General features: G+C 55.2%; 1 protein-coding gene across 2 annotated transcripts in view; it reads left to right on the top strand.

Moving 5' to 3' along the window:
• The window catches only part of AFAP1L2 (actin filament associated protein 1 like 2), a 98,654-nt gene that overhangs the window by 64,257 nt on the left and 9,887 nt on the right, over positions 1-24,510 (top strand). For both annotated transcript variants that reach the window (XM_082674113.1, XM_082674112.1), the window contains exons 4-13: positions 2,779-2,853; positions 4,226-4,320; positions 11,325-11,415; positions 14,189-14,272; positions 17,136-17,341; positions 18,371-18,550; positions 19,246-19,335; positions 20,811-20,895; positions 21,383-21,487; positions 24,030-24,241. In XM_082674113.1, coding sequence (XP_082530239.1) covers positions 2,779-2,853; positions 4,226-4,320; positions 11,325-11,415; positions 14,189-14,272; positions 17,136-17,341; positions 18,371-18,550; positions 19,246-19,335; positions 20,811-20,895; positions 21,383-21,487; positions 24,030-24,241 — 1,223 coding nt within the window. The remainder of the gene's footprint in view (positions 1-2,778; positions 2,854-4,225; positions 4,321-11,324; positions 11,416-14,188; positions 14,273-17,135; positions 17,342-18,370; positions 18,551-19,245; positions 19,336-20,810; positions 20,896-21,382; positions 21,488-24,029; positions 24,242-24,510) is intronic.

The raw sequence follows: 24,510 nt of genomic DNA, 5'->3' as shown, positions 1-24,510 counted from the left end.
TCCCTCCCCCGATCTGGTGAGTTCACAACGGCAGAGACAATGTCTGTTTTGTTCTCTGCTGTATCCCCAGCACCTAGTACAGTGCTGGTGCTCAGTGCACTTCTGAAAATGAATGAGACAATGATGGAAATTCTCCAACCCGAGGCTGCTGCCTCCCAGACCTGGGACAGCTCATCAGGCTTCTCTTTCCAGGGCCAAGTTCACAGGATTGCAGATGGTCCTGGGAGCCTCTTACCTACCAACTGGATGGTGTTGAGAATCAACACCTAGTCAAGCATGGCCTGCAGAGTGTCCAAGGAGGGAGACGCAGCCTGGTGACACGGCCAGTGCCAGCTTTCTCTGCAATTTACAGATCACCGTCTTGGGGGGGAAGCACCTGCTCAGAGTCTAACAGTTAAAACAATAACAACAATATCTTGCCTTTTCTTTTGTACGGGAGTGTGGGCTTAGTTAACAGTATGAAAAAAGAAAAGAATGTGAAATGAACATTAAACACTATTTACATTCCTCCACTTCCTTTTTTGATCTTTATCGGTGTCATCGGGATATTTTCATGTAGCTGTGGTTTGCCTCTGTACTCTGCTTTGCATTATTTTTACATTTAGAATTGCTGCCTGTGCACATTTCCCTATGTTGACAGTTCTCATACTTTTTCTTTCTTTCTTTCTTTCTTTTTTTTTTTGCTTTTCTGAAACATGATCCTTTAACTGTGATTTTTGGATATCTTTGTAAACAGCAGACATAGAGCTACTTTGTGATTTTTCACAGGTGGGTAGTGTCCATCCATGGATGAACAATAATATTCAACCAGCCCCCTATTCGTGGGCATTTAAGTTTTGTTCTTAAAAAAAAAAAACCTCATATAATATTGCAGTAAACACCCTCAAATAAAATTTTGTTTACATGCTGGAGTTTATCTTCAAGATAGATTTCTGGCAGCGGAAATGTTGGGTTACAGAATATGAACACTTAAAATTAAATTATCCTCCAAGATCACTTCCAAAATGGTTGTGCCGGTAATCCATTTACTCTTAAAGGTGACCTGCTGTTACCTATGTTGATGTGCCATGGTTTCTTTCACCATTTTCCTATTATTGAGCCTTTGAATTATTTCCCATGTTTTAGGCTGTCTTTTTTTTTTTTTGCGGTATGCGGGCCTCTCACTATTGTGGCCTCTCCCGTCGCGGAGCACAGGCTCCGGACGCGCAGGCTCAGCGGCCATGGCTCACGGGCCCAGTCGCTCCGCAGCATGTGGGATCCTCCTGGACCGGGGCTCGAACCCGTGTCCCCTGCATCGGCAGGCGGACTTTCAACCACTGCGCCACCAGGGAAGCCCTAGGCTGTGATTTTTAATCTTTGTTAGTTACAAGGTTACCTTACTTTTTCAAATTCCCTAACGTTTGAGTTTTGTACATTTGAAAATTTCAGTTAGGTAGAACTAGGCAATATTTCATCACAATTATTTTCCATACTATGCAGGCAAGAGAACTAAGGCACACAGGTTAGCTGTTTTGCTCAGAATTACTGTTAATGGCAGAGCTTGGCCGAGGCCCCCCGTCCCCCATCCCCTACCCTGTCTCCTGCTTCTCCCTGCAGAGTGCTTTAATCCTGTGCCGTGCTCTGGAGGAGGTACAGACCCAGCCCCTCAGTGGAAGTATGCAAGTTGTGGATAACTACGTTTAGACCTTGTAGTTCCCTCTGATAAGCTGCTGCGGCCCTTGGTATAGGGGTGACGTTGCTGACTGGTTCTGGTAGGGCAGGGCACCAGGGTGGCAATCCCACGGGCTGATGGAGGAAGATCCATCCAGCCGTATCCTCCTCCTGTTCCTCTGGGTTCTCAGGGCTCTGTTGACGCAGGCCTGCTGGCTGGAGTCTAGGCGGTCTGTGGTGTGGAACTGGCTGGCGCTGAACTGCCTCCTTCGCCAGGGGTTTGAATTGGGCTCCTTGGCTCTGTAGCACCATCTCCAGCCACTGGAATTTATCAGCTGCAAGTTTCTAGGCAATGCAAATTAAGAGGCACAAAGAAATGCAGGAGGATTTCTAGGAGGAGAAACACTCAGATCAGTCTCCTCTGCAGGCTTCTGAAGAAAGGGTCAAAGCCTTTCTCTGCCTAGACATGCACGGGGAAGGTGACAGCCTGTACAGAAATGTTTTTAAAGGAGGGGAAGGGCTGTGCACTGCAGGTAGAGCAGGTAGCTGCTGGTCCTGCAGGTCCAAATCCCAGCACACTCCCCACTCCAAACCCAGAGCTCAGGCCCCCACAGTGGCACCCCACCTAGAGGCCTGGGAGCTAAACTTCCAGGTCCTGAATATGACCTATCTTATATAGACCTCACTCTGATTAGCCCATGAGTGTAATTCAGACTAGGGTGAGAATGACTGATAGGAAATGTTTTACAATTTAAACAAAATGCTAGGAAACCCAGAGAAATCTCTGCTTGGTGGAATATGAGGCAGATCTTTAAGGTATGGGTGCTTTTCCACTTAAGCCTTTTATTCCCAAAGCTATCCTTCTGTATCCTCCCCTTCCCTTCCCTCCCCTCCCCTCCCCCCAGGCTAGAAAACTAACAGTCAGCAATGTGGTATTTCTTTTTTTGGAAATCTGTCAGCTCTTTCTACAGTGGACTCTTTCAATCAACTCAAAATGTTGTATGCTTTTACTGGAATCCAGGCTGATGACAATGTCTCTGAGGGGTGGAGGGGACATCCTTTCTCTCTAGAGGCCCTTTCCCTTCATGAAATCACATGAAGCCTGTGTCTTCCATCCTCCTTCTGCAGGTTCTGACGAGGAGTACATTTATATGAACAAAGTGACGGTCCACAAGCAACAGGATGCCGAGTCCCAAGACAAAGGTACGGGTCTGCCGCTGATGGAGTGGCCAGCTCCCAGGAAGGGGGCCAGTATAAGCCTTGGTCCCGTCCCACCCCTCCTTCCTCCCAGCCAGGACCACAGACAGGCCTGGTGGGGTTATTTTTGGAAGTCGCATTTTGGGTGATGCTATTTGGGGTTGATGTATTTTGGGATGTCTCATCAGGCCACCTCCTTGCCTCTTAAAGGTCTCGTGTCCCCTTCGTGGATAAGGATTCAGTCCCTAAAATCTCTCAGCGTTTCCCAGCATCGTCCCAGGAATAGGAAGTTATAATTCAGATGCTCTAAGAAAGCAGCTGTATAGGTGCTGATCCCACAGCCCCAGCTTTATGACTTTTGACAGAAGTCTGGATTTTATGAGTGTGTGTGTGTTGGGGGGGGGGGTGATGGCGAGGAGTCGGTGATGTCAGCAGCTGCCTTAATATTCGATCGAAGGTTTTGTTCAAAGGTAATCACTTGGCAGAACATCTTACCTTCCACTGGAAGGACAGGTGGTGTCTTCCATGGCTTCTTAATCTTCTCTGTTCTGCTCTCTGCTTTTGTCTGAAAACCCTCAGGAGTGGGTCCAGCAGGACCCCAGGGAGGCCCAGAGGTTTGCAGAGCTGCCTAGCTGCAGAGGAGAGGGGATTAGAAGCCCCCGTCTCGCAGCTCTCAAGCCTGTGACTCAAAGGCAGAGGCTTAGCAAGAGGTGGGAACACAGCATCCCCAAACATTCGGTCCTGTTAAAGACTTGGCTTCAGGACATCAGCCAGCAAAGCCCCAGGGTCAGATCTGCCTGAACCTGTCTGTCCCCAGCTGGCTTGGCCACCTGCTGAAATGGTCAGGCTCAGAAGAGCCTTTGGGGCCTTTTCCTTAAAAGTGCACAGAGGGTTGGTGGCCAAGGTCCCCAGTGTGGCTTTCACCTCCTGCCCCACCACCAAGCGTGGGCTCCGCAGAAGTCCCCTGCACTAAAGCAGCCCCCGGGCCCTAGGTTGTTTGCCTTCCGGGGAAACCATGGGGTGGACAGAGGTAATCACAGGGTCGGTGCTGAGAGCAGCTCAATATAGTGACCACGGGCAGCTCCTCCACTCACTGAAGCTCTGTGGCCAGGGCGTTTTGGACATGGGGCCGGTGGAGGAGAGGGTGCGGAACCTACCAGAAACCTCAAACCAGTTCCTCCTGAGGAAACTGCCCATGGCCGATCTACCCTATTCTTGGAGGAAAAACAACACTGGCTCCAGGGACCGCCTGCCTGGGTAATTAACACCTGCCCAAATAGAACTGGGGGCTCATGTGACCAGACATTCCTGGCTACTGAGACTCCACTGCAAGCCTGGGTGCCCCTCATCAAAGCCCTCTTCTGCTTGCTTCCCACAGCGCCCGAGGAGCAGAGCCCACTGACTAACGGCGAGCCCAGCCAGCACTCCTCGGCCCCTCAGAAGAGTCTTCCAGACCTTCCGCCACCCAAGATCGTAAGTGTGGGTCCGGGACCCCTCATTTCCCTGACTTGGGTCCCGTGAAGGTCCAATGCTTCTCGCAGGTGTCAGTCCGCCAAGCGTCTGGCATTTTCGGAGCACCTGTTGTCTGTGGGGTCCGGGGCACTGGGAGGGACGGAGACAAGTAAGCGTGCTAGCAGGTGACATCATTTGCTCAGCGCAAAGAGGAACGGCAGTGCGAGATGAGGGTCCCTGTGTGTCCGAGGCTAGGCCAGGCTCTTCACCAGCACCCCGTGAGCGGGGCCTTGTACAGACATGGGCACCAGCTCAGGCCACAGTGACCTTTCAGAAATGTAAACCACATCACACCACTTCCTGCTTGAAACCCACCAAGAGCTCTCACTGGACTTGGGACAGAACATCCACATTCCTTCACGTGGCCCCAGGGCCTACACGGTCTGGCCCAGCTGCGTCTCCAGCCTTGTTGCATCTGCTCTCCACCAGCCTCCTTTCTGTTCCTGGGTTGTCCCCTGTGGTCAGTCCTGCCTCAGGGACTCTGCAGTCCCTGGGCCCTGGCCCCTCAAAGGCTGCCCCCTCCTCCTGTCTCAGACATTCTTAGACAGACTTTCCCTGACTTACCCATGTGAGGCATCCCACCTCAGTGCCTGCCCCCATTACTGCCTGCCACGCCGCCCAGTTACCCCTCCATGTTTATTATTTGCCTCCCAGAGTAGGTGTAAGCTCCCTGGATCAGGGACTTGTCTCGTTTACTGCTTCGTGTCCTGTGTCTGCACACAGTAGGCCACACGCATGTTCGTGGATGGATGGATTTATGGACTCCTACAGACCTGGGTTCAGAGTCCAGCTCTGCCAGGTACTAGCTCCTTGACCTTGAGCAGGTTAGTTAAGGTCTCTGGCCCTCTGTTTCCTGGTGTTTAAATGAAAGGAACGTAAACATCTCTCACCTAAGCTCCTCTTATTCAGGGGGCGTGGTATTCAGTGAGGTGAGTGGTAGTATTTACATTTTATGGGTGAAGAACCGAGAATCAGTGAGTTTATAATATCCCAGTGTCACACAGCCTTGAAGTGGCAGAACTTGAACCCAAGTTCTTTCCACGCTAGGATCTGGCTGGGAAGGATTTCTGGGACCGTGGGACTGCACGGTCACTGAGCTCCCACCAAGCCATCCATCACCGGATCCGTAGGCTCAGGTCACCACTGAGGGGGTCCCGTCCCCAGACTGGCCCCTTCATTCATGCCTTCCTGGGGGCAGTACGGTTCTGCCCGCTGCTCTCACAGCTGGTAGGGCAGGCCTGGAATGTCTGGGCAGCATCCCACTGCAGGAGCCCCTGGAGCTGGGTGACAGCTTGGCAGGGACCCTTCATCTCAGGCTGACAGACTTGATGGACTGAGCATCAGGCCCTGGGTACCCCAATATGCTGATGCCACGAGTGACTGTCATGTTCTGAGCCGCTGCCCACTCGGTGCACACAAACATGGTCCTCCCACCACCTGCCAAAAAACAGAGGCTCAGGGAGTTAAAACAACTGGCCAAGATCCCACCACTGGGAGGTAGCAGGCCCAGGATTTGTATGCAGTTTCTTGGTTTCTGGGCCACTCTGCGGCCTCCCGGACTTCAGCTCGGCTTCTTAGCCAAGTAAAGGTACAAGTCATGTCCCTTTCCGCAGCAGGCTCCCCTCACTTTTGGCGCCGGGACTTGGGGAGGGGGCATGGCCTCTCAGCTCCCATCCAGTTGTTGCTGGTTTTAAGCAGACGGGAGGTGTTGTGGTTTTCCGGTTACGCCCCAAGCACCCCTTGCCGGATGGGGGGAAGGAGAGGTGGATGCTCTGAGCCAGGGCTGCAACTTTCCTAGCCTGAGTTCATGTGTGATTCTGACCGGGGTGCCTTTGGCCTCTGTGCAGTGGGGTGCCACTGCCCACCCCACGTGGGGCAGCTAGCTGCTTAGGGGTCCACACCAGACGGGAGGGGCGTTCACCTGGTGGAGCCTCTTAGCGGTGACTCGCTCTGGAAGCCCGTGTTTGACAAACGTGGTGGTGGACTGGGAACCCAGGGTCTGGGGCCGGGTCGTGGTCACAGAGTCCGGCAGCCCCGGGACTCTGGCTGGCTTTTAGTGCTCCCTTGCTAGCCTTCTGTGACCCCGGCACAGAAGGGGGTGTGAGACGCAGGGCCTCCGATCAAGGCCAGGACTGTGGTCGTCCCCTGGAGCGGACTCCCGGCATCAGCTGTGTCTGTGGGCCATCGGGGCCAGGAGAGGCTCGAGAGGAACCTATTGCTGCACTGGAAAGACACCACCACCCGAGATGTGTGGCCTTTCAGATGCGTGGTGACGGTTCCCGTGGACGTACTCCAGGCCGTGGGGCAACTTCCAGCAGAGCGAGCGGCCTTGGCAGTCTCCGCTCCTTGTGGAATTGCTCTGCTGAGAAGGACCTTTCCTAGGTCCCTCCTAGTTCTGTCCCAGTCGCCCACCTCCACCCCAGGGCCTTCTGGATGTGGAGTGAGGAAGGCGGGGTGCAGAACCCGGGGTCCTCCCTGCCTGCCCACACACGCCTGCTCCCCTCCAGCCTCCTCTCTGGTCAAGTCTGGCTGAAGACTTAGTCCAAGGCCCCCAGAGGAGCGGTGTCAGGGCGGAGCGGGGAACAGCTGTGTCTTCTGGCTCTCACAGGGAGGAGGAGAACCAGAACAGCAAGCAGTTGGGGAGGGAGGGAGCGTGGCAGCCTGGGCCTGGTTGGCCCTGTGACCTCTCTTCCTCGGCCAGAGAAAGCCGTGTCCCTTCCCACCCTGACCCAGGAGCTTCAGGGCGCCACGGTGGCTTGTCCTCTTGCATGCCCGGCCCCGGGCTCTCTGGTGGCTGTAGCGCAAGCTGGGCGTCTGCCTGGGGTCCTCAGTGCCCAGGGCTGGGCCGGGAGCGTGGCCTCTGTCCCAGGCTCAGCCCGTCCAACACTGGAGGGGGCAGCCAGGGGTCTGGAGCGATCTTGTGGGTGTGGCCAGTGACTCAGCAGCCGTGGTACTTCCAGGCCACGGTCTGCACAGCCAGGTGCGGCGGTTGCTTTCCGAGAGACAGACGTCTGCTGGCACCGTTGTGCTCCTGGCCTGGGCAGCCACCTCCGCCCGCCTCCCCTCTGAGGCCTGACCATGCATCGGGGCTGGACTTCTGCAGGCTGCTCTGCGGGGGCAGGGAAGGCCGTCACCGTGGTTGGTCTGGGGAGCTCGGGCTGGATCCGCTAGCCCCCACCCCGGAAGCTTCCACAGTGCATTCTGGGGCAGGTTGCTCAGAACTGCAGGGTTGCCCCAGGTCACCTGGGCCACCCCGCATCTTCAGCTCTGTGTCTCATCTAAATCAGCACTGGCCAGGTACAGCCCCCTGACCGAATCCTGCACCACCTGCTTTTGTAAATAACATTTTGCTGGAATTCAGCCACGCTTATTCATTTGTGTATATTTATGGGTGCTTTTGCACTACAGTAGCAGGGTAGAAGAGCTGAGGTCGGAGCCGCTGAATGGCCTGCAAATCCCTAAGTATTGACTGTTTGGCTCTCTACAGGTAAAGTTTGCCAATCTCTGGCAAGTCACGCTGAGCAGGGTGGCTTTCTTCCCTGTCCCTTCCTGTGAACCCTCAGTTATTTCAGGTTCCGAAGTCACACATCTTCTGCTTCTTCGTTGAATGTGCACCATCTTCATCATCATGATGATAAAGTAACTTTCCTTCATTCTTAATTCCGGGAGTTTAGGATCTCTTGCTCCTCTGATAATAGGCCATCGCGCCTGTGTAATTATGTGACTCTCTTCTGAATTGTTGGAATCGTTTTGTCCTTTAACGTGACCCAGGCCCGTATCTTTTGCCCTGGCCGCCTTGAGGACAGGGGCTGTCCTGTTCTTTAAGGCAGTTGAGCTTGCTATAAGCCAGGTCATGCCCAAATACTTCCTCTGTATCCTCCCAGAGTACACCTGTTCTTCCCCCACCAAACATGCCTACAGGCACCTTTTCTCCCTTTGATTGATATTTTTATATCTTATTTTGAAGGTTAGTGAACACTAATATTTATTATTTAATAGTGCTGAGCACAGTTTAATCCTTACAGTGACCCCATGTGACAGGTACTTCTACTCTCCCCATTTTATAGCAAAGGAACTGAGGCCCAGAGAGGTCAAGTCAGTTGTCCAGAGTCACACAGCTCGATGTGCCAGTGTCAGGATTCGAACCCAGCCCCGAAGGTCAGATTCCTGCCCCACTGCCCTATCTGCCTCTCTGTATAGATCCATTTACAGATGATTTCACAGTGAGAGGCTTGGGAGACTCTCAAGAAACACCCCCTGGTGCTCAACTCCTAGATGGGAGGGCAGGCCCCCTGTGGGGATAATGACCCAGCAGGAGTTCCCACAGGAGGGTTCAATCCCCTTCTGTCCTATTCTAATCATGGGAATCCAGACCAGAGCCAGACCTTGGGTGCTCAGAGCTTCCCTCCGGATGGGATCCCCACGCCCTCACCAAGACAAGGGTTCCCACACCCCGTATGGGGAGTGGGGCTTCTTGGAGGCTGCAGCTGGAGGCCCAGCCCACGCAGGAAGCCTGAGCCCCAGGACCCAAAAGCAGAGACCTTGTCGGGGCCCAGGTAAGGAGACATTTTCCCCTCAGACCCCAGGAAGCAGGCTCTCAGAGGCAGCACTTCCTCTGGCTGACCGAGGGGCCGGGAGTGGCCGAGAGGAGCAGAAACGTCTCTCCAGGCCAGGGGCAGCAGAGGCGAAGGGTCATCCACTAGCAGCTACCAGATGTGTCCACCATGTGCGAGGCCCTCGCCCCGGCGAGGAGCCCGGCCGGAGGTACTGCTCGCAGCCGTCGCCCTTCCGCAGCCGGCCCGGAGTGCAGCTGGGCTGCTTAGGAAATGAGCAGATTATTCTGTTCCTTCCTGCGTGCTGTGTGTCGCACCTGCTGGGGCTGCAGGCTGCTCAGAGCCTGCCTCTGGGACTTGGGTCAGCTCTCTCGGTGTCGGGCCAGATGGAGTTCGAAGGACGTGGTATGGGAGCCAGGTGGTGGCCTGGCCTCTGCTGACCCTCCTCATGTGGACCTGTCTCAGCTTGCCGGACAGCAATCCAGTAACCTGGCTCCTGTAGGGCGCCTGGGTCGTGGAGGCCCCCAGACAACGATGACAACAGCCTCCTCGTACTGGATACGCACCAGGCCCTGTGGAAGCACCATCACGTTTTGTCTCCTTGAATCCTCGACAACTCCAGTACTATTCCTGTTTTATGAAGAGGGAAAGTGAGACCCAGAGAGGCTGTCACATACCCATGGTTAAATCTATGGACTCCTAAAGGCTGGATTCGAACCTAGTTACATTCACTCTGGAGATCATAGAAATAGATCTAGTCGCCAAGCCACAGAAGACTTGGCTCTGGGGAGCCTGGTTTTGTGCAGCAGCTGCAGGAGCATTACTCTGCCCCCGGGGGAAGCTGGGAACCGACGCCCTTGTGGTCCCTGCTGAGTACTGTCCCACGGGGGACGTGAGCCCACGCTGCCTGTTCTCCCACCATCGCCTGGGCCAGGCCTAGGGAAGCTCTCTCTGTCATAGGTCCCCCAAAGAAGCTCATTTTCCATGGCAAAGGTTTCTAGATTTCCCCACCTCCTGCCCCTGTTCCTGGTGGGGCAAGGAATCCCCAGCAGCCCAGGGGTCCGTCCGAGGTCAGGGCCCCGTCTCTCCTACGATCTCCCTGCACCCCCTTTACCTTAAGAGCCGTCCTCTGTCTTCACTTGGCACCCCCCGAAGGTCCAGGCCTGCCCCTCGTGTGGAACACGCAGCACAAGGACTTCTCAAAACCAGGACTGGGAATGCACTTCAGCTTTTGCCATTTCTGTTCTCATCACGAATATTCCCTTGGCCCTCTTCAGGGACTTGTGTGGATGGACACTTACACGTTCATGACCTATATATAGTAATATTCATGCCACCATCTATCTCTCTTTTTCCTCTGCTATTGCTTATGAGATTACCTTCGTAGTCTAGTGCCCATCTTACAGATGGAATAATGGAAGAGAGAACGATGTTCATGCTCTGTTCTTCTCCACAGTTGCATATGTTTTTGTTTTTTGCGGTACGCGGGCCTCTCACTGTTGTGGCCTCTCCCGTTGCGGAGCACAGGCTCTGGACGTGCAGGCTCAGCGGCCATGGCTCACGGGCCTAGCGGCTCTGCGGCATGTGGGATCTTCCCAGACCGGGGCATGAACCCATGTCCCCTGCATCGGCAGGCAGACTCTCAACCACTGCGCCACCAGGGAAGCCCTGCATATGTTTTTTATTCTACTCAAATTATGCTCATTCACCCTCATGCCATGTAAGAAATGCTGGGTGGTCCTGTCCTCTGAGCATCCTTCCTTGGTCCTAAATGTTCATCACACCCTCCACGCTCCCATGGAGCTCTGACCTTGTCTATTAAAGCACTTGATAAGGAGTTGTGAGCACCTAGTTAAGACTTTCTCAGGACTGACTCCTGACCGTCTGGATGTGTCCCTCAGCTAGTCCGTGGGAGCCATCCAGTATCTGCTGAGCAAATGATTGAACTTGTTATGCGAGAAGTTTGGGAGTTAGAAGCCAGGTCCTCTTCCTCTGTGTACCCCGATCAGCCCTTGTCTTTGTAGAAAGTGTATTCTATGCAGAAGCCATCATAGCTACCATGACAGCCTGACTCCATCTGGCCTTTCAAGTGTGTTATGTCATGATGTGTACAATGGTATTGTGTGTGTGGTGGGCATCGGAGCCTCATTCTGCAGGAGGCGGGGGGAATGCTGAGGCTTGGTGAGGTTAAGCAACGCACCCACAGCCCTCCAGCTGGATGCAAACCAAACACTGTGGATGGGGTGGCTGACGGGAGTCACGATAATCCCCGTTCTCCCTCTCGACTTGCTTGACGTCCAAGCTGGGCATTTTTTTCTTCTGGTTCCCTCTCCTTCCACCCAAAGGGTTAATTCCAAGTTGTTCCCAGTGTATCGTATCTGAAAATGTTTGTTTTATTTGTTCATACCACAGATTCCAGAACGGAAACAGCTCTCCACCCCAAAGATCGAGTCTCCAGAGGGTTACTATGAAGAGGCCGAACCATATGACACATCCCTCAATGGTACATCCTGGGGACGGGGCTTGGAGGGGGTCCAGTCACTTCCTGCACGGAGGCCAGTGCCAACTCCCCTGGTGGTGACCGGCACACTTACCCTGGCTAGAAACACAGGGCAGCCTGGGTGGCTCTTACTAGAGAGCGTGGCCCGAATTGAGAACTGGCCACAGAGCATTTGGCCTCTGGTCTGCTGGGGAGCTGAGACCTACAGCAGACCCAACCCACCCACAAGGAGGGGCTTGGGGTGGTCCACAAGGAGCTGGTTTACTGTGTCTGATGCCTTCTGTGGTCCTGCCTGGATGTTGCTGGATTCAGCACAGAAATGTGACAAAGAAGAGGTGTGTTGGCCGAGAGGCACAAGGCCCCGTAAGCAATGGAAATGTGGTCAGGCTGAGCCAGAGCCCAGTTTCCAGGTTCTTTCGCTGGACTAATAGTCACTGGGCTCCCACCATGTACCCAGCATGCTTCTAGGAGTCAGGAGCTCAGCAGCACGCAGGATTCAGTGGGGTTCAGTGGTCACGGCACTTAGATTCTGGGAGGGAAGACAGACAGCAAATAAACATAGGATGTGTCAGGTGGTGATAACTTGTCAGGATGGAAAGCTGCAGGGGCTGGGTGGGGGCAGGAGAGGGATTTTATTTTAGATTAGGGAGGGCCTCTCTGATAGCATGACCTTGAGCAGATTCCCAAATGAAGTGGGAACTGGGTGGAGCTGATACCTGCAGGAAGAACTTTCTAAACAGAGAGCACAGTATGTGCAAAGGCCCTGAGGCAGGAGAGCCCTTGGCATGTTTGGAGGCCATTGTGGCAGGAGCAGGTGGGGTTGGGGGAGGGAGATGGGAGATGGGGACACAGAAGCAGCTGTAGGCCTTGGTAACGACTTCGGCTTTTCTCTGAATAGACTTTTCTCCAGCCTTTGGAGGGGAGGGTTGTTTGTGGCTGACCTAACTTAGGTAGATGGGCTTTGCTATGGGGGCAGGGCTCACGCTGTGAGACCCTTTGCTATGGGGGCAGGGCTCATCTGTCTGTGAGGCCCTTTGCTATGGGGGCAGGGCTCATCTGTCCTCGGCCAGTGGTTCTCAGCCTGATGAGGTTGGATCAGAAATAGAAATGCTCTCGTTGTGGGGATTCTATAACACAGAAAGGCCTTGAAGGTTCTGGAAGAAAGATGGTTGTGACCCCATTCTCCCAGGTAGCTGGACTCTGGTCCCCTCACTCTGCCTTTCTCACCTCCTTCTCTTTCCTTCCTTTGTAAGTGAAAGGTCTTTGAAAGCATAAAGCAACTTGCAGATGTCAGCAGTAAGGATCCCTGGTGGTGGGAATGAACTTGGCCGAAGGGGGGACCTTGTTGGTGTCACAAAGAACTGGCCCTGGGATGAGATGGGACCAGTCACCTGGAGCCACATGGGATTCTTGTCCTCTTTCTTCACACTTTACCTACTGTCTGCGGTCCCGGGAACTGTGTGGGAGGTGAGGGCTTCTTTGGCCCAAAGGAATTTTATCCTAAGAGTCTGGTTTTGTGGACAGACATCACTTAGCTTGCGAGGTGTTGCCAAGTCAGTGGCCGGACTGTGATTTCAGACTGGAGCTGAGAGCGCGGTGGGGCTGTCTGGGTGCGTCTGGAAGGTGGGAGCAGTGACTCACCCCGGGGAGCACCTCCATGTGTCTGAAGCCCATCTCTCTCGGGTGTGGCCTGTGCCAGCCGGGGCCTGCCTCCCAGACGCTCCCGGGGGCCTGTTGGTGGGGCAGACACTTCATCTCGACACAAACAAGCAGTCAGAAGGATCCCGGTGTTTGTCTCTCGACTGGGAGTTCATATTGGTTTTATCCAGAACTGGGGGTGGGGGGGGTGGGGGGGAGGGGTCATCACAAGGTCAGGAAGGAGGGTGGGGAGAAGCCCAGTTGCCTTTGTCCCCTGCCAGCCCGAGGACGGAGGATGACTTGTGGGGAGCTGGTCATACTTACCACGAAGAGGGGGCCTCCCCTGCATCATAAGCTGGCCTGCCCTTGGTTCCTGCCTGCTGTCCCCCACACCTGTTTGACCAGTGGGACGCACAGGTCACAACAGCAGAAATGACCATTGGACTTCCGCCCCTTGCTCTACTTCTTTGTCCAACAGCGATTTTGCTGACTTCCTGAAAAAGACCAGTTGCTTGGCCTCTTGGCCTGCTTTATCAGCAGTCCACTCACTGCTTCCCTGGGTCAGGTCCTCTCTCTGAACAAGTTTAGTAAGTGCCCTGCCGGCCTGTGCAGGAGCTATTAGGTAGAGCTCCTGCATTGCTGGTGTCTCCTGCTAGAGACGGTAGACATCAGTAACGGCAGCTGCTGTAACAAACAAGCCCTCTTGCAGCTTAGAGTAACCCAATGCAGATCTGATTCTCACTCACGGAATAGTTCAGCTGGGCGTTACTGGTCAGCAGGCTGCGTCCAGCGTGAGCTCGGTCACCTTCTGAGGCCACAGAATCCACCACAAAGAAAGGGTGGAGAACCTCTATGTGCTCCTTAAAGGCACCAGGCAGAGTGACACCCAGTGCTTCTATCCACATTCCATTGGCAGCAGGAAGTCACATCTCTGGATGGGAAGGGGCTGGGAAATGATGTCCTTGGCCAGGCTGGGGTACACCTGACAAGCCCACATCTCCAATGGGAATGCACTAACTTCTGGTGGGAGGGCAGCCGCGTCGCCACATCTCTTTGTGTCTCTACATCTGGGTCTGCCGCTCTCTTCATCTTCTCTCTCTTCCTCTTGCCTTTGTCTGTCCTTCTGGATCCCACACAGATCATTCTGGCAGATTTCCCCCCAGTGGAGTCCCCAGGTGGGTACAGGTACCTGAAGGAGTCGTTTACGCCACAATCACCTTGGGTACTGCTTGTCCCAGAGCGGGAATGCCGGTGATCCCATCTGCTGCCTGGCCCTCTCTGAGGCGGGGTGCATGCCCCGAGGGTGGCTGCCGCCCTCTTCCCGTCCTCTTGCATGGGTTCTGCACGCGCACGCCGTGTGCTGTCCCTCTGCAGACCCCTGCCTGTAGCCTCCAAACAGATGGCTAGAGGATGCAGAGCGTGGCATGGCTGTCCTGCCCTCTGTTCCCGAGGACATGCCACAGGACACAGTGGGTGCAGTCTCCACCTGGGGACAGCAAAAAGGGGTTTGGAATTATCTGAGCATCCTGCCTTTCACTCCTGTTCATCCTGCAACCTCTAGAAGCCAAGTACCTGTTTAAGAATACCCTACATTTATGGTTGGGCCGTGATCACTCTTTTTTTTTTTTTTTTTTTTTTTTTTTTTGCGGTACGCGGGCCTCTCACTGCCGTGGCCTCTCCCGTTGTGGAGCACAGGCTCCGGACGCGCAGGCTCAGCGGCCATGGCTCACGGGCGCAGCCGCTCTGCGGCATGTGGGATCTTCCCGGACCGGGGCACGAACCCTGTCCCCTGCATCGGCAGGCAGACTCTCAACCACTGCGCCACCAGGGAAGCCCCGTGATCACTCTTAGAGATAAATAAAATGGTCAATACATTTGCCCTAGATTTCCTCCAAGCTGTTCCCCATCGCCCTTGGAGGCAGAGGGGCGGATGTGAGAATTCTCCATGGAACATGTGGGGCAACCCCAGAAGCACAGAACAGCCGGGGGCGGGGAGGAGGGGGGCGGGATTCGGCCAGCTTCTTCACACTAATCTCTGTAGCCTCGCTTATTAATCTTTATCACTGAAAGAGCTATCCCAGTGACTACATCATTCTTATTTCATTTATTGTGCAGTGCTGACAAGGGGTACATTTTTTACAGAATCACCCTGATCCTACCACCAGATCAAACCAACTATTTTGAGTTCTCTCTGAGCCTTTCAGTACTGTTCTCTTTGTATAGATCATTTTAATTGTGCTTTCTCACTTACCATCTTATCTTAAGGAGATTCTCAAGTTGCAGACTAGTCTTCAGAGCTTTCACTGATTACGGGTGCACGGTACGCTGGATGAAATCAGACTTTCCTGAGTCTCCTTCTGCTGACTGTTCAATAGCACTTGAAGAAATATCTTAATGCATGTAACCTTCCCCACTTCCTTCCTTTTTTAAAAACTAGTTTCTTAGGATCAACTCCCAGGACTGGGATTATTGGGTCGAAGGGTGTGAATGTTCTTATGGCGCTCGAAACAGCAGGCTGACAGGTTGTTTCCTGAGAGGCTGGCGTTCATTTATATTGCCACCAGCCATACGAGAGAGTTCAGGGTCCCCTACTGGGTAGCACCACTATTTTCAGTCTTTGTTTATTTAATAGGTATAAAATTGTGAACTATGCAACTTTTTTATTAAGCCAGGAAGGGGAGTAGTATCACACTGCTTTTCAAGAAGACTGATATTAAAATAGTCAAGGTATTATTTTTAAAAATATTAAAGCAAGATAAAACACATTTTCATTGGCATTGTAGCCAGAGTAACTGTGGCCGTGGCCTCATTCTAATTCAAATGCGGTTCTGTTTTCTTAGTATTGCAGGAACCTAGCTATGCAGGTAGTTTAAGAGGCTTCTGGAGAAGAGAAGATGGGGGACCCATGGGCTGTCTCTTTTCTGATGGGTAATGTGGAGAAGAAAGAGAGGTTCCATTCACTCTGACTCAAGGGGACAGAACGTGTCTGTAGAAGTCACAGGGAAGTAGATGTGACTTTCTAACTGTTAGAGCTGCCCAGTAACAGAAGGAATTGTCCAGCAGTCGGGCGGTATGAGCTCTCCGTCCACGGGGGGATTCAAGCAGAGGCTGGGGCAGGGTTACGACAGACAGGATTCCGGTGCTGAGCCAGGGGTTGGACCTGGATCCTGAGGTTCTCCTTTCTCCGTGTCCTGCATTTCGGGGTTTGATTGACTGATTTTTTTCTGCACCTAGTTTTTGTTGGCCTCGAATAGCGCAGTGAGGCCTGGGGAACAGAGAAATTCTTGCAGGGTGGTGGAGGCGGAAACCGAGGCATGCAGAGCGGGCACAGGATCGGGTGCAATTTGGTGCGTTTTGGGATTCTTTTAAACAGAATAAAAACGTGAGGGTGGCTCATTGCTAGAAAGGAAGGGTAGCAGGTGGGGATGGGCAGAAGATGCTAAGCTCGTGACGGGAGGTGCTTTGTGGGGAGGGAAAGAGAACGGAGCCTGTGGAAGATAAGCTGATTTTCCAGCAGGGCTGCGATTGTGAGGAGAGCCTTCAGGAGTGCGAGGGTGGCCGCCTTCCCCGGAGGGCCAGCTCCTGCTGCTCCCAGGACAGAACCAGGGACAGGGCAGGCCCAGTGGGCCGCTGCTGGAGGCTCGCCCAGCTCTGGGCTCAGACGGCGACCCTCTCCTCCTGGGCCCTCAGAAGCGATCTCATCCTTCAGCGGAGGAAATGGAGGCCCCCAGCAGGGGCACTGGACCTCTCAAGAGCAGGCGTGTGAGGGCCGCGTCTGGTCAGAGGTTTCCACAGGGTCTGAGGCGACAGGATTTGAGGAGGAAGAGGGAGACTCCTGGTTTTATGTCACCTGCGTCTGCGGCCGGAGGCAGCATCCAAGGCGCTTTGCTCAGGGGTTTGGGGGCCGGAAAGTCCGCCTGGGTGTGTGGTTGGTGACTGTGGGCTGGTCCAAGGGCACGGAGGGGGCGGGGTGGCCTGGGGACCACTGGCTGCCCCTGCCTGCTCCCCTCCCTCCCGAAGGAGCAAAGCCTGTTTCGGAACATCCCCTGCCCGCTGGAACTGTGACGGAGGGCTCTTCCTTGCAGAGGACGGAGAGGCCGTGAGCAGTTCCTACGAGTCCTACGACGAGGACGAAAGCAGCAAGGGCAAGTCGGCCCCCTACCAGTGGCCCTCGCCCGAGGCCAGCATCGAGCTGATGCGCGACGCCCGCATCTGTGCTTTCCTGTGGCGCAAGAAGTGGCTGGGCCAGTGGGCCAAGCAGCTCTGCGTGATCAAGGACACCAGGCTCCTGGTGAGTGTCCTCTCCCCGGAGTGGAGGTGCGGGTGGTCCCTGATGCCAGGTGCTTAGAGCCTGTCGCGTCAGGGGGTTTCTGCTTCTCCCCAGCAGAGCTTCGTGTGCGAGGATGAACGTGCTTTCCCTTAAGTAGGAAGGACTAGTACTTTCAGCAGGCTTTCAAAGGGGTCTGTGACGACTGCCCCCTCCCCTCCCCACCGATCCCATCCCACAGATATTTTTTCCGGGGATGTTTTTGTCCCCTGGTCTGTGGGCTACTTCTTCTTTACAGTCCTTTTGGGGCAGAGCCTGCTGCCCAGGCAGGTGACTGATTATAAGAGGAGACCCATAAGGGAATCAGAAGATAGTACTCTGACCACAGCCCCGTTTCTTGTTACTTTAAATTAAAATTTGGTTTTATGTCCCAGTGTGAAGTTCCATGGAGTCATTATAAACACCCTTCTTCACTGGTTACAACCCGCCCTGCTGCGCGCAGGTGTTTTCCAGGTAATCCTGTTAAGCAGCCCCGTAAAGCACCTGCACCTTACAAGTGAGAAACAGAGGGGTAACGCATTTTCTCTGGTAGGGAGGAGAGTCGCTTCCTTTCTCTGCTAACACATCGTCTCCTAACGAATCGGATGATAAACTTGGCCTTCATCCCCTCTGGACCCCTTACTGGGGAAGCCGAGGAAGGAACAGAAGCAGAGAGACAGAGAACTGGGAAAAGTGCCTTCCACCCTGGAGAGGTGGGAGTTGCCTGCAGAGGACAAATTTTAGGAGCCGGCGTGGTCTGCAGTGCGATTAGAGCAGCTTGGATGAGCAGGGCTGGGGAAGAAGAGGCTTGAGGGAGACAGAGACAGCTGCCTGGTCACTGACGCCGAGAACACGCGTTGCCAGTGTTGGAGGTGACAGCTCTGCACTTGCACAGGGGTGTCCGGCCGTTGGGTTTGTCGTGCAGAGCCCACCCCTCAGCGGGTCCTGCCCTGCCCAGGGGCCCCTCCTCTGCAGAACCTGGCCAAGCAGCGTCTCGCCTCTCCCCTCTTCCAGTGTTACAAGTCCTCCAAGGACCACAGTCCTCAGCTGGACGTGAACTTGCTGGGCAGCAGTGTGGTGCACAAGGAGAAGCAAGTGCGGAAGAAGGAGCACAAGCTGAAGATCACCCCCGTGAGCGCCGACGTGATCGTGCTGGGCCTGCAGAGCAAGGACCAGGCTGAGCAGTGGCTCAGGGTGAGGGAGGCGCCAGGTGCGGGGGAGGTGGGCCTGCTCCGCTCTGGGGCTCCCCAGCCTTTTCAAAGGGATGGCTGTGGTCGGGGGTGAAGTGTCTATGATCCTTCAAGTTCGCAGGGCTTCCTGCGTCGTCGGTGGTAGCGAGCCGCCTTAGGGAAATGGGTCGCAGGGCTAGGTCTCTGCCACCTGGACTTGGGCTCTAGCTGAAATCCACTTGCCTTCTGGTCTCCAGTGCGGCATCGCCAGCCAGTTCAAAGGCTCCTTCCCGGGGGAGCTGGGGTGGACTCTGACAGGCATGTCTGGGAGCCTGGCCTGGACCAAGGCAGCGTCCAGGCCTGAGTCCCAGGCGGCACGCAGACCCTCCACAGCGAGCCCCACGGCCCCCAGGAGCCAGCGAGCCATCTGGCAAATGTGGGTGTTCACCCCCGCCGTGAACAGCCACCCCTGCCCAGGATGGGGTGAGAGCAGCTGAGATCTGGCTGCCCTCACCCTGTTTGGGCTTTGCTGCCAACCCTGCTGCCTGCCTCCCCGCCCCGCTTCCCTGGCACGCCACCAAACACCTGGGGGCCTGCGGGAGACAGGCCTCGGGAACACGCCCCCTCCCTGGCTGGGTCCCGAGGCCACACGTGGCTAGGGGGGCTCTGGCTTTGGTCTGGCCGTGGCTGCAGGCCTGAAGGGTCTTCCTCTTCCTTCAGGTCATCCAGGAGGTGAGTGGCCTGCCTTCTGAAGGAGCTTGTGAGGGAAGCCAGTACACCCCAGATGCCCAGCGCCCGAGTTGTCCAAAAGTAAGCCTCTACCCTGCCTGAAAGAGCGTTCAATTCCATTTTTGTCTCCATAAAATTCAAGGTGTTAAGATGGGGAGCTTTGCTCTCGCACGTCAGCCCAGTTGATAAGAAACGTGCAGTGCTTGGCTAAGGGCAATAGCTTCAGCTTGGCAGGGAAACGGATGAGAATGACAGAAGCCTACAGTATTTTCTTGCTTGGGGGAAGGTTTATTGGGACAAAAGTCACTTTGCCTCCGTTCTTGGGCAGGGAGATTTTTTGAGGCTCTTCCTTCCCACTTAGGCAACTGTCTGGGTGTTGGACCCCAACCAAAGGGCCCTACTGCTGATTTGCATGGAACTGTGGGAGCCCTGCTTTAGGGTCAAAGTTGAGAAAGTTGGGCTGGGTGCTGGCCGAGGGGAGGGCTGTCACTGCGGGGTCACATTCCATGTCCCCAGGTGGGTGCCTGGAACCCTGCTGTGCACAGAGGGTCCCTGTGGCTCATCTTGGGGTCCCCACCCCCGGCAGGGAGGAAGGCAGAGGGTGGACAGAGGCCCTGAGCAGGGAGGAGGCTCTCTGCTCCTTTGGAAGGCACGGGCCACCCCCATGGAGGAAAACCCACAGCCTTCTAGGGTGACGGAAGAGGGGCTGATGTTTTCATTCTTATTCATTCCTTGGTCATTGACAAGAAAACTGAAGTCAGAGTAAACCTGGAGATTCCTTCACATTGGGGTGAGAAACAAGGCCTCTCCCTAAAGACCCAGCACACAAGATTCCCGGGCCAGGTACTGCAGTCCTTGGTCCTCAGTGAAGGCCTTGTTGGTTGGGAGTCGCTGGGCTTGTTTTCCAGGGGTTCTGGAGTCAGTGGTTCTAGAAGAAGCCTGATGGGAATCTTCTGAGTGTCTACTCTAGGGACTGTCTCTAGTCCCCCAACAGCCCTGAGAATGCAGACAGGGGTGTTATCCCTATTTTATACACATGCAGGGTGGGGCTCAGAGGGGCCCTGCCGCACTAGAGAATGCTCCAGGTGGGATTCGAATCGTGGTCTGACCCTGTGAGGACAAGCCAGCCCTTCTGCAAAGCCTGCCGCGTTGGTAGTGCAGTCAACTCTCAAAAGATGTCCTGGTATGGGTGGGTCCCAGCTTCAGTTGCGATGCTCTCGTGCACCCTGGGGCTGGCTACCTGCCCTGCCCACTGGCTACGGAGCCGCCGTCACACCAAGTGGAGTAGTCATCTTGAGAACTCACGATCAAGGATATGCGGTGGCCTGAAGAAGGAAACAATGCTCTGGCATGGGGTGGGGAACCTCACAAGGGAAGGTAAAGGCAGGTCCTTTAGGGAGCCCCAGGGAAGCCTGGCCATGCCCCACCAGTGACTTGGACTCCAAGGTGACCCCTAGCCTACACCCAAGAGTCATCTATTATTTTCCCTTAAATTGTGGTCTCCCAGGTAACCATTCCCAGACAAGATCACCCACTTGTCTCTCTCTCTTCCACAGCCAGATGTAACTGAGAAGTACCTGTCAGCCTCGGACTATGGAAGCTCCATAGATGGCCACCCTGAGGTCCCAGAGACCAAAGACGGTACAAACGCTCTGGCTCTCAGCCTAGGGTTGGGAGGGGTGGTATCCCGGGCTTTGAGGCTCGGCTGTCTGGCTCAACCCTACCGAATTTTAACAGCTCATTCCAGCATGCCTCCAGTTTCTAAACTGCTTAGAAGTATACAGCTGATAGATCGCGGAAAAAAGGAGAGAGGACCAAACTGAAGTTACGTTCCATGAATTGCTGGGGGTAGAATATTCTTTCATCTCGTTTGCTAACCCTAGTTCAGATTTCTCTGAACCCATTCAGTCTGTAAGGATTCTCCAGTGCTGACGTGTTCTGTAGGAGAGGTTGGTGTGCCTCTAGAGACACCTGACTGCCCTGTGGATCCGAGTCTGGGGCACAGACCTGTGCGCGCACAGGGAGGGGCAGACAGGACAGGGACAGGTCTGCTAATTTTTCCGTCATCCATGAGCGCACATCGGTAGGCTGTGTGCAAGGCTGAAGGTTTTTCCTCTCATCTTGACAGTCAAGAAGAAATGTTCTGCTGGCCTCAAACTGAGCAACCTAATGAACCTGGGCAGGAAGAAATCTACCTCGCTGGAGCCTCCGGAAAGGTCCCTCGAGACATCCAGTAAGCTTCAGTAGCCGCCTCCTGGGCCAGAGGGCGGGCTCCCCCGCCGGGCCGCAGCCCGTCTCCAGCAAGGCGGCTCAGACGGCCAGGGCGGGGACTTGGGGTTTGCTCTAGCACCTCTTGAGCGGGTGAGCCCACAGTCCACAGTTTCTGCTGATCTTCGCTGCAGGCAGCCCTTTATAAAGCCTCACCAGACCCTCTTGCTGCAGCGTGCGGAAGTGAAGGGTAGTTGATGGCCGTCCTCCCCACAGTCTTTAAAGTTGTATGTTCATTCGATCAATGTGTATGGAGCACGGTAGGCACGGTGTTAGGGAAAGGGGCCCAAGCAGGCGGAGGACACAGTCCTGAGAGCTTACAGCTCAACAGAGATGATGGCCTTATACCCATAACCGCACACTGTGCCGTCTTACTAGCTACAAGGACTCGGGGACAGAAAGAACCGTTCTTACTGTGTAGACAGAGATGGATGGCTTCCTGGACCTGAGCTGCCAAGGCCGGGCGGGAGCTAAACGGGCTGGGATGGCCCCCGCGGGCAGGAGCAAAGACTCTGAGGGGGCACTGGTAAGACCCGTTAAGGGGATGACAAAAGCCCATGTCGCCGGTACAGAGGGAATGTGTGGGTGCTGGGAGGCCCTCCAGGTCATCTCTGCTGCCCTTACTCGGCCTTGAGGAAACTGATGACAGGAAAGAGAGACAGAGAGAGCGAGACCTTTCCCAGAAAACATCCTGGCTTCCAACTCAAAGCTCATTGCTATACTTACGCCCCGGAGCCTGAAGGCTACTACTCTCCTTCTTTGGGCCTTTTCCTCCTCCTCATGGAACCCGTGTACCAGCCCTGGGCTCTCTTCCTGAGTCCCAGTTCAGCTCTGTGTTTTGCGGCTGGCAGGGTGGGCTGGAGCGACAGGAAGGCAGCAGACAGGGCCCTGCCTTTGGAGTCTCCTGGTTCTCTGGCCAGGTTGCCGGGTGATGGCCCATCTCTGCCAGGCCCTGTGGCCTCAGAGGGCACGGTGTTGGGCCTGGGAGCCTGGTCCCAGTGAGTCGCTTTGCGCGATGTGGCTGGGTTCTTGCTGGCCGTTACTCAGCAGGGAAGCACGCTGCTGTCCCCTGTGGCTGGGGAAGGGCCAGAGAGAACATAGCTACTCTCCTTCCCAGGACTCGGTGCCTGAGCTCCCTGCCTCTCTCTGGTCCAGAGAATCGGGATGGGCGAGTGGGGCGCCTGCCTAAATGAGCCAGAGTTCCTAGGTCCTGGGCTCACATTCTTCCACTTTGCTACTGTGATGTGATGGTCTCGTGGCCCTGAGAAATTCACGATTCCCACTGAGTGTCCAGCACTGGACTGGGTGCGAAGGTGGCTGTGTACTTTGACCCTGTTGCATGGGCCTAGTTCTTCCCGGCTAAGGTTCAGAGCAGCTGCCGGTCCCTTAGGATGGAGAAGGCATCCGCTTTGTAAGCCAGTGCCCCTGGGAAGGTGAGCAGCACAGAGACATGTCGACCCACGGTGTGTGGGGCAGGCAGAGGGGCCCGAGACTGGATGTTTACTGATCTTTCCAGCCCCAGGGACAAGGCTGTGCTTGGCACACGGTGTCAGCTCCGTAAATATTCACCTAGGTTGGGAGGAAGCTGAACCCAACACATGCAACCATTTAAAAACAAGAAAGGCCTATGTGATGGACGCACCCCAGCACTGGCAGCCCCTGTGTGCCGGTGGAGAAAGAAGGGCTGCCTGGTGGAGAGGCCAAGGGGCACAGAACCAGGCGCTGGAGACGAACGTGGCAAGTTCCTGCCCTTCACAAGCTCTGTGTCCCGTTGGGAGGCTGACATGGAAGTGGAGAATGTCGCTGTTCCAGGACTCAAGTGTTCTGAAGGCCGACCGTGCAGGGAGGGCAGGACCCAGGAGGGCCAGCCACCTCTGGGAGGACGTGGAGCTGGCCGAGGGGGAGGGGCCTTTGCAGGCTGAGACCCAGCGACTGGGGACGGCAAGGTGTCAGGGGAGCTGAGGGAACTAAGGCTGTGGAGGTGAGGGGGTCGCATATACGGCCAGGACACCCAGGCTGGGGCGAGCTTCCTGCAGGTGGCCTGGGCTGGCAAGGGCGGGGGAAGGGAGACAAGGAGGCCGGAGTGGGGGTGCCTGCCTCGGTGCTGCACACACACACACAGACACACACGCACATGCACAAACATGCACGCAGACGCACACAGGCATGCAGACACACGCGCACGCACACCCACACACGCACACACACATATGCATGCACGCACACACGCACACACACACACGCTCTCTGCCTGGTCCAGGCCAAGGCACGACTCACTTCCCTCCGGACAGGCCTTTCTCAAAACCCAGTAGCACGGTGCTGCCCACCTTCAAAGGATCTAGCAGCTAACACGAAGGAGAATTCACAGCCTCTACGAGGCAAGAAAGTCTCTCGGGCAAAGCATGGCAAGCCTTGGAGCTGAGATCTGGAGAAGCCTCTCCAGGGGTCCGGGAGCAAGGGCAGCCCTCAGCCACGCACCCGCCCTGAAGCCGCCTCCCACCCCACAGGTTACCTGAACGTGCTGGTGAACAGCCAGTGGAAGTCGCGCTGGTGCTCCGTCAGGGACAGTCACCTGTACTTCTACCAGGACCGGAACCGCAGCAAGGCGGCCCAGCAGCCCCTCAGCCTGGTGGGCTGTGAGGTGGTGCCGGACCCGAGCCCCGACCACCTCTACTCCTTCCGCATCCTCCACGACGGCGAGGAGCTGGCCAAGCTCGAGGTACCGCTGGCCCTCTGGCTGGGTGGGAGTGGGGAGGCACGGCCAGGGCAGAGGTCGTGGTCACGGCTGTTTGCCGCAGGTCCTGAGGACCGCAGTCCTACAATGGGAGAGTCAACTTAGCCACCCTTTATTTTTACTTCCTTTGCCTGAGATTGTTTGCATTTTTAAAAAATTTCCACTCCCTTTCTGACCTCAGGGTGGTTGTGTTATAGGAACGGGACAATGAGCTATTTCCTGCACTTAGGGCAGGAGGAGTATTTATAACTCTC

Source organism: Grampus griseus (assembly GCF_964374135.1).
Source record: "Grampus griseus genome assembly, chromosome: 16".
Taxonomy (NCBI): Eukaryota; Metazoa; Chordata; class Mammalia; order Artiodactyla; family Delphinidae; genus Grampus; species Grampus griseus.
Note: the sequence above shows the minus strand (reverse complement) of the source record. Positions and strands in the feature narration are given on the sequence as shown.